The 9,996-nt window shown below is 43.7% G+C and overlaps 1 protein-coding gene across 2 annotated transcripts in view; it reads left to right on the forward strand.

Annotated features, from left to right (window-relative positions):
* CHCHD6 (coiled-coil-helix-coiled-coil-helix domain containing 6) overlaps positions 1–9,118 on the forward strand; it is a 116,314-nt gene extending 107,196 nt beyond the window's left edge. For both annotated transcript variants that reach the window (XM_040076726.1, XM_040076727.2), the window contains one exon: positions 8,588–9,118. In XM_040076726.1, coding sequence (XP_039932660.1) covers positions 8,588–8,611 — 24 coding nt within the window. In that variant the 3' untranslated portion in view covers positions 8,612–9,118. The remainder of the gene's footprint in view (positions 1–8,587) is intronic.
* Positions 9,119–9,996: the final 878 nt, after the last annotated feature.

Here is a 9,996-nt window from a genome sequence, read left to right on the forward strand (position 1 = left end):
GAGAATTCCCAGTTTTCTCTTGACTCTATAACTGCCGATTTTTGCCTCTTCAGCCAGAAGAAAAGGAAAGTGACATCTACACCCATGTGGGTGAGATGAATACAGCTATCACACAAATAAAATTACTGGCTGCCGAGTAGCAACAGCTTAATGAAAATGTGAAGTGTTAAATAAATAAAGCCAGTCAAGCTCATAATACTTCTGTGTGGAATTTCACTGTATCACTGAACAAAAATAGAATTAGGCATAGAAAAAGGATATCTGGAGAAGTCTCTGCCTGCCTCTGTTCTTGGTATAGGAAGCCAGACTAGACAGGATTGAGCCATACTTTAAATGTGGACATGATACCCTGACCCAAAGAGGAATTCTCTTTATCCAGAGCAGGAGCCTGCTAAAGCAAGACAGAAAGGAACAAGATAAAGCACCAGATTTCCTCTGAAGTCTAAATGCCAACTGTACAGAGAAATAGATCCCTTGAGTACTGAATTTTTCCATTTCTTTAGCATCTTCTCTTAGTGAATAATTATCATACCTCTGTGTGGTTGGTAAGCGGCATTACTCTTAGGTACAGAAAGGGAAACCGAGATGGGGATTTATTTCAGCTGCTGGAAGAAGTTGGGAGGTGACTGACAGTAGAGCCTAGGACTGGCTTATGCACCTCCGGCAGTGCTCACCCTCCTGGAGTGCACCAGAAAACTGTAGGGTTTAGTAACACTGGCAAGCACCTGGTGAAATCCCCAGTATGAGGATTTAACTACCACCGTTGAGGTCCCACATCTCAGAGGCACAGTGCCATACCTGAGATGAAGTGTTCTCGGCTGTTTTTTGCACTCTTCCCAAGGACTGGACTTTCCTGTGCTTCCATCTTCATGAAAATTTCTGGAGTTAAAGACATGCTCATTCAAACTAGTGCAGCTTAGTAATACATCTGGGATGAGTTCTGGAAAGGCAAAATGCAGTATATAAATCTGGGATCAGCTTGTGAGGAAGCCCTGCAGCTAAGGAGCTGCTATATTTTTCTCCAAACAAAATTACATCCTCTTCCCCTGGCTTCTCCCATCTGTCTGTGTGGGGCTGTGAATAGTCAGTGAATGGGATGGGATGATCCCTTGAATTTGGGAGGACGACTGAAGTTGTTCCTTCTATCTCCTGTCTCTCTCTTCCTCCACCTGCTCTCTGATGACATTTCTTCACAAATAAAGCATTTCTTAGCTAGACTTGTCTCAGATTTTGTGGAATCACTGGTGTATTGAAGGTCTTATGTCTGGGTCACGTGGAGCTTTCTTTAATGCACTGGGGAATTAGAAATGTTCTAGGAGTATGAATTCTAAGCGCCTTTATTTTTCTGGGTGACCTTGTGAAATTTCCTTGAACCAGACCTATATCTTGCTGTCCTGCTGCCTTTATCTAATTTGTTTTTTGTGTATGTTACTGACATCCTGTGAAGTGTACTTTATTTGAGAAGTGACACTTATAACAAGGATCCTGCTAGTAATCCCTGCATTGAATCCCTATACACACAATATTCTAGGAATAATTAAAATCACAAGCTTCAATCTTGAGGGATGCACAGGGGAAACCTATCCTGAAATGAGGCTTGCCATATCTGACTTTTCTACTTCCAGTGCTTTTTAGCACTATAGGATTTGCTATTTTTGTTCCAGGACTGAAGTCGATTTAAGAGGAAGTCTGACATCCTGAATTTACACGTCCTAGCAACAGTGTTCATCAGTCAGTCTTCTTACCATGTCCTTTCTCTACCCTTTCTCTCTATTAATTTTCCTCAATAGTCTGCAGGGATCATTAGCCAGCCTGATTCAAATTCCTGCACTTCCCTGGCATCTTGTTTTATAACATCTTGCATCATGTACTTTCTATTTCTGTAATCCATTTAATCCAAGATACTGAGATGGTTTTGCAGGTATTTATTGCATTTCTTTCTTCCTCATGTAAGGAGGTAACAGGTCATTTATACAACTTAATCCAAAGTCTCTTGGCTTCTAGGATTATTTTTTCCTTTTATTTTCCCACTGATTATTCTGGAGGCTGGTAGCAAGAGCAGGAAAGACAGTATAGAGAACTTGCCAGTTATTGTGTCTATTGTTTCATTACCTTGTGCCCAGAGCATGGCTTTACAGTTCAGCAGTTAACCCCTGCAGCTAATGTCTCCCAGCAAATAATGTTACTGTTGCCTCTCCTTAATTTTTTGGAGTGTTTGGCTTTGGGTTTGAAATAACGAAATACTGTTGCATCAGTAAGTGGTTTTCCATTCCTTTTGGCTCTGGAAGCAGATATTCACAGTTGGGTGAAGTTCATTTTAATCCTCATAAAACCAGAGTTGGATTGGTACAAGTTGTCATTGTTCTGCTTTAGAAACACTCTGTGCCTTCTGGATCCCTTTATCCTTCTCAGGGATTAACCCACGAGCTTGCAAAACACTTGGGGTGCAGAATGGAGGGGTGTCCTGTGTTATCTTCTTTCCCTCCTGCATTGCCTTCTACCACTCAGTCCAGAAGGGCACAGTAGTGTTTGGAGCATGCAGTTTCTCATGTGTACAGATAGTGGGATGTAATTACCTTCCTCTGACATACAGTCATTACACTGGCTGTAAAGAGAGAGGGCCAAAGTCCTAATGGGAAATGATTTTAAAGCAATCTTGACCAAGTCTAGTGGAGCCATTTCAGAGCACTTAAAACCCAGCCAGTCCTTCATGGCACTTGTGATATGTCCACTTCATGTAGCGAGAGGCATTGGAATTAACACTTGTTGAGGGATAAAGAAAATCCATGATAAACTGCAGCATTGGCTTTGGGCAAGCGATGTGTGCTGCCACAGGGAAAAGCGCCAACAGAGCCCGGGCTTGATTATTATTGTTTTTGATAGTGATTTGGAAAAACGCAAGGCTCTCACAGAAGCAATAAGCCAGTAGTCATGAAATCTGCCACCTTGGACTTTCTGTGCTACAAGAGCTGCTCCTCTGTTCCCAGGCTTGATTCTTGCAGAGGCAAGAGGATCGTTCCTGTTTCCCAAGCAGGTAGCTGGGCAGATAGACGGTCTCCAGATCAGAGCCAGATCACTGGTGGATGCACTGTTGGTTTACTTGGGAAGTTCAGGCTTCAAAAATGTTCTGTCTTACGTGGCAAATTTGGTCAGAGGTTGTTTAATAGCAAATACTAGTTTGTGTTAAGTTAGAGAAGGGCAGGCTTCTGTGTGCTTTGGTGACTGCTGGGGTCGTGCTCAGTAGCAAGGTGAGGAGAAAGATTTCAGCAGAGCTGATGGAAGGTAGCAGTCAGCAGGTGTAGGTCATAGTAAGGGGTTCTGGCAGGCCTGTTGGGATCAGCCCAGGACTAAAAAGCAAACACCACTTCACATAAGTGATTTTCTGTATTTCAGTCCTTTACAGAAGCACAATAGTCCAAGCAGTGCAGGTTAGCAAAGCTTTAAGCTGGTACCTGGGAGAGCAAGAATAGCCAATAGTGAAATGCTCTATGTCCAATTTTCGTCTTTTGAGCTCTTCTGTAATGTTACTGGAAAGCAAAAATTGTTTAAATAATGGAACAGACCAAATGAAATTGTGCAGTGATGTAGAAGGGGTTGAGGAAGGGTTATTCCTTTCTTTCCATTACTTTTCTCCTCCTGCTTTGCCTCCCAAGTGTGGGTGGAATCTACATGTCAGGTGCTAGCGACATCAGCCTGGCTCAGTGGCTTTTCTTAATGGCAAGAATGAGATTAAACACAATTAATATAAATTGAGTAAAAACTGCCCTCGGTTTGTATGTGGATTAATTAAGAGTCATCCTTTCAGCAGCAGCCCTTTGCAGAGCAGTGTTTGTTCCTCCTCGCCCTGCTCTTTTCTAGCGCACGTCCAAAATCAAAAGCACTGAGTTTATTCCCTATTGCAATGTCTGGGGTTACCAGCTCAGCAGGGAGATGCAGCCCCCCAGCCAGGATGATTTTTTGTGCAGTCTGATGACTGCAGAGCTGCTCAGTCAGTGGCAAAATATTTCCTGTTAAGCAAGGCTAATGACGGGAGCCCTCTGCGAGTTAGAACAATGATCAGAACAATTGTCTGGAGGAAATCAATGTTACAATGCATGAACAAACAGGTGAGTCTCAGAACAGCTGGAGATTAGTTGTGCTGGTAAATAACTTTGTGTTCGGGTGATGCAGAGCAATGGGGAGCTGTAAAGGCAGAGCTAAGCAACCAGTGTATAGGCACTTGTGAGCCAAAGGAAAGGGAGGGGGAAACCAGAAAGACTGTTTCTGTTCCTAGCACTCTGTTGGTGGGAGTTGTAGACCAGGAGACTTCCACGTGAAAGCTCTTTCTGGGATGTTCTGACAATGCATCTGGTGAGTTTTTTGAAAAGTGTCTTTTCTGCTGTCAAGCCGACTTTGAAGACACTGTCTGGGGAAGTAGCCAAGAAGTCATTGGGTGAACTTCCCTGCTTTGCAGAACTATTAACACTAGTACAGAGAAGAAGGAAAACAAAACTCTCTTCATAGCTTTTTGAATTAATGTTTTTTGTTGCCAGGCATGCTTCTGGCCCTTCTTATTCCAGTCCCAAGGACAGCAACTGTTGGACTCCTGAAGGATGAGAGAGACAGAGAGTCCTTTCTGTGCAATAAGTACATGGCACAGAAGTGCTGTGATCCATTAGTCAGCACAGCTGCTCCACAAAATAGCCAGTACTCTGAGTGTAACAGAACAAATTGCACATAACCAAAAAATACCTACAGCATACATCAAACCAAAGTGACTCAAATGTCCCTTGCAGCTCTTTGGGGTGCTAATAGCCCTGCAACAAATGCCTCATCCAGTGTAAAGGCCTTGAACACCCATCTTAGGGCAGGTCAGTTTTTTTTATTTTGTTTGTGCCTCTTTCCACACTAACTGAGATGAAAAAGTTGTCCGGTCATGTTGCTGAGGTCTGCTGTCTGCCAACAGGTATTCTGATTTTGAGAGCTGCCTGCACACAGCAGGGAAATAGGAACTATGGAGATTAATTTCTGCTTTGTCACTGACACTCTAAATGCACCAAGTCATTTATCATGGAGATCTGCTTTCTGATTTCTTCATAGCTTCACAGTGCCCATATGTGTGAGTGCTGTGATGCGGCTGCTGAAAGGGATGTTAAAACTAAGGCAAGGCACATGGTGGAGGAAACTTGCAGGGTTTACCCTGTGAGACTAATGGCTGGTTAAATAAATACGTCTTAGCTAAGGTTTGGCAAACAGCGTCTCTGGCAAACATTGAGGAAGTTTTTCAGGGTCTGGCTTTTCAAGGAGGGAGATTCTTCTGCTGGCTGAGAGCCTCCAGCAAGGCCGAGAGTCAAAGCACAGAGCTAGCCAGAGACTGGGGGAGGTGGAGAGAATGCTGCAGATTCACCAGGCAGTCCTGAGCTTCTGCACTGGGATGCAGACTGAGAAAGAAGGAACAGATGCATTGGAAAATCTTGCTGAAACTTGCTTACCCCAGTGCTGGGTACCAAGGTCTCAGCTCTGGTAGAAGACAAGGGCATTGACTGGTCTCCCTTCTCAGCAGAGGTGAGATTTGTGGAGCAGATTTACTTGCAGAGCTCAACCCTTTCTCTTCACTCAACTGGAACCAGAACTGGAAAGCTACTGGCTTTCCCACAGGGACTGTGAAGTGACTGGCCGTATCAGCTAAGCAGCCCATTTTGACTGCATTTAGCTCCTGAGCAAGGTGCCGCAGCAGTGGAAGAACATGAATTAGTTGCTTGAAGGTCCCATTTGCTGTGAGAGGCATGGAAGAAAACAAATGCTGTATGCCCTCCAGTTGGACTTGCTGTCAGGACTGAACAGATTGCCATTCCAATTTGTGCTAGTGAGGAATTTGCCTTTTTGTGGGCACTATTTTCATATGTAGAGGTGCTGGGCTGGAGCTCATCAGGACTGGAACCTAGTCTCTTCCTGGATTGCATTGGTAACGGCATTAAAAATAACAGTGCCCTCCCTGTGCAAGAAGGGTACTGTTCCCTCTCATCAGACTGTGGGTGTGGTGCACTCTCCAAGGCTGCTCATCTCCTGACTTCTTGTTCTGTTAAGACTGCAGCAGAGACCAGCTAATGCCAACTGTGGGGCAGTCATTTTATGAGGAGGAATCAAAACTTTTCAGTCTGAGCCTCAACTCCATTAATTGGGACTGTCCTGTCATGTGATTGCAAACTGCCTGGGCTTGTTGCATATTCGCCTTGCCTGGTGCATATGAAATTATAAGGGCATGGAGAAGAGGTAAAGCTTCTCCTTCCCTTTACTGGCTCCTTCTGCTCAAGGTAAGTCCTGTAGCAACCTGGTAGCATCTTGTGGAGAGGATTCCAGGTTAGAAGAAAATGAAGGGTGCCAAGGCTGCACTGGCATGGTTGCAATGCTAGGTGGAGTTAAAATGTGGACAAAGAATGGGTTTAATCTCAGAGATATGGTGTCTCTCAGACCATCAGTTCTGTGTCCAGGCTCACTGTGCAAAAGATTTTGAGGAGGTTTAGAGATCCAGAGTGAGCTGGTACCTGATGTTTTTGCACAAGGAATATTTGTAAGCCTCTAGCTCAATGCATACCTGGTATGTGGGTAGGTTAGGCTGGAAGGAATTCACTGAGGTTAAGAACTGTCTGTTTTCATTTTCTCCTGAATTAAGTAAAAATATCATAAAATCATATGATGGTTTAGTCTGGAAAGGACCTTAAAGATCATCTAGTTCCAGCCCCCCTGCCATAGGTAGAGACACCTGCAACTAGATGAGGTTGAAATATGTAATTACGATTTTGAACATGACATTGTGTAACTGTGATATTCTTTAAAAGTGTTTTAAAAAAGAGGTTTTACTGTCTTCCAGAGGGGTTAACCACTGAGTAGCCATGGAAGTGATTTTTTTTTCTTTTTTTTTCCCCACAAAATGTAGCATTCTTGGACACTTTATTGAAGTGTTACAATGTGAATGCAGCAATTTACTTCATTGCAAAATTGATTGTGAGTTGTTACTGCTTCGTTCATTGCAATTTCTGTGAGTGCTATTGGAGTTTTTAAAATATATTGCTCTGTACATAATTTTTAAGTCAGTAATGGTGAGAAAAATTACCTGGAAAATTAGTCAGTGGAGTATTATTGATGGTTCATTTGTCAGATTTCTGCATAACCTTTGTCTAAATAATTTGGTGAACAATTTTCTCTTTATTCTTGAGTCCTTTGAAACTTTTCCAATTCACTGTTGTCAGAGATGGGGCTGTCTTTGGAGATTCAAGGCCAGCACAGTCGGTCTACATTGGCCATGTATCAGCCAATATTAGCCTGCTGTGCAGAAGCAGCCCAAATAACATCCTCACCTTCTGACAGACAGTGCCAAGTGTGCTAGCATCATTATTTTGTGATGTTTCCCATTCTGATTCACATTGAAGAAAGCACAGCTCCACTCCTCAGAAAGGCAAATATCTGGAGAGTAGAACTGAGCTCAAATACAGCCCTAAATAAAAATGGGCGATGAGACTGCATGTATTAAGGTGTTCAGTTGTTTTTCTCTAGCTGGCTTTAGCTGGGTCCTCTTAACACGGATCAGTACTGTCTGCTCTGCAAAAGGGACCTGCCTGTATCCGGAGCAGGAGAAAAAAGTAGCCTGTTGATGGGCTCACTCTCTGTGATTCTGCTGTTCCTGTAGCACTGACACAACAATGCCATTGCTGCTGTAGGAGAGCTGATTGCCCACATTGTGGAGTGGGATCCAACACTGATTTCTCACATCCTCGGAGGGAGAGGTGTTACAGTGATGTCATGTGTGTTCTCATCCACTGCTGATGGCATTTGATTTCTTTGATGTTATAGATGCAATAAAATAAAAGTAGGAAGGGACCACAGCAGACTTTGCAATCTCCATCCTAAAAACCTTGGAAACTTTCTGTCTTTTAATAACCCTCAGAAGTTCACAGTTCACAGATATGCAGATACCTGCAGGATCTGAGGAGATACCTCTTAGTAGGTTTCTGTGGGCACAAAGTGACATGATTTTGCTTTGAAATTTAGGAGGGCTTGGGTCTCAATAGGATAAAGACTGTCAGATATGTCCAGAGTTAGGGTGGTCTCTGAGTCCCCATCTTTCTTCTTCTCACTTCTCTGGTGCTCTTATATTGATCCTGATCCAGGATGAGAGGGTGTGGGGAGAGTGTGTGTGTGTGTGTGTGTGTTTGATGGTAGTTAATCAAAGTGCTCCTGTGTCCTGCTGAGGCAGGACTTAGTGTGGGGCTGCATTTACTCTTGTGACCTCACTGCTCCAAGGCTTACCTGGAGCCACAGTTGTACTCCCCCACTGTATGCCAATGGATTCACAATCCTGATCGTTGCAACTGACCATATGTTCTTGATCACCAAATCAGCTTTACCTTTGCTACCATGAGTTGCTTTGCTTTCACAAGTCCTCTCCTCTTGACTATCTTGTGTTTTACAGTAGGTGAAACCTGATGATTTTTCTGTGGGATTTTCACCCTGCCAATGCTACTCTTTCATTTCTGATGGCAACATTCCCATGTCAAGAACTGCATAACTAGTTTGTTGCCTTTTTTTTTTGTCTCCTTTTTTTCTGCAGGAGCTGTTAGTTAATTCTGGATAAACATCATCCGCCAAAGAACAGAGGACAGGGACCACAGACGCCCTTGGAAGCCCCAGCATCCTTCTGGACAGACACTGACCAAAACCAGTGCCTTCTGCCCTTCATGACCAAGACAATACAAAATGATTCCTCTTCTAATTGTCTGCATGTATCAGTCTCGGTGGGCGCTCCTGGAGTTGGGAGAAGGGTCCCAGGAGGGGGGGATGCTATCGTTTCTTTTCATTGTTTTGCAACGTAAAGAATTGTGTCGATGCTAGGTGCTTCCAGCCCAGCTTGTAGCTTGGGGTCTTGCCCCAACATAGGCCTGGTTCACTCAATTCTAATTTTGGTTTCAAGAGCTGTTGCCTCAGTTTGTTTGCTCTGGAGTAAGGGGTCCGAAGTATTTGGAAGTAACCCTGAGCAGCTTGCTAGGATTAACTGTTCCTAACATGCTCCCATTGGTTACACCAGCAGGCATATTCCTTCCCTTCCAGGTTCCCTCCTAAACAATAAAGTGTTTAATGGTCACTGTGTGCTGTGAGATACTTTCAATCCCACAAGTTTGTAAACTGCTGTTTTCTGCCTACTGGCGATGCCAACAAAAACTCCAAATGAGTGTGAGGAGTAGCAGTATTTCAAGTCACAGTTTATAAATCACAAAACTTGTTCATATTGGTCCCAGGATGACTGGCTTATTCGAAAGTATTAGGTTGCAAAGTCCTGGCAGAAGGGAACTGGTGTTAGGGAATGACACTGGAAAAACCTTTGCCTGCTGGCTGCAGAGCCCAGGTTATCTTTTCACAAGCTCTTGCGTGCAGTTTCTGCTGTGTCTGCCATAAACCACCATCCCTTTCATCCTTGTGCTCTATGTTGAGCCCTCTCCTTGCTGCTTGAAGAATGGAGGAAGCTGGGTACCTCTGGAATCTTATTCTCTTAGAGGTAGGTGTGGCAGAATTACAAAAGGCCTGTCAGCAAACCAGGGGAGCAGGTCTAGTTTGATAACCTGATTGCTTTTCTCTGGGTAGAGCTTCCTTGTCTGGCAGCATTAGCTTCCTCTGTCCTCTCTGACTGTGTCTGACAGGTTTTGAAGAATGTGAATGTGGATTTTTGGAGGTCGTGTCAGAGTTTAATGCAGTGTTTATGAAAACGGATGAGGAGGCCTGAGAATTGTTTTCTGTGTTATATTCTGCTTTGTCTCTTTTTTCTTTAGACAGCAACTTAGTGCTTTACATCTTCATTAAAGCAACAAAATGCCTTTCCTTCTTATTGCGAGCTGATGCCACAACACTTTTCATCCTCAGAAGTGGTTTGCTTACGCATGGCTTATCTCTGTTAGTCTCAAATTGTGCAAAAATTCCAGGTCTGCATCTTTGTGTAGGTCCAACTTGCTGTCCCCAAGTGAGGAA

The sequence above is a fragment of the Hirundo rustica genome, chromosome 12 (assembly GCF_015227805.2).
Source record: "Hirundo rustica isolate bHirRus1 chromosome 12, bHirRus1.pri.v3, whole genome shotgun sequence".
NCBI classification, from domain to species: Eukaryota; Metazoa; Chordata; class Aves; order Passeriformes; family Hirundinidae; genus Hirundo; species Hirundo rustica.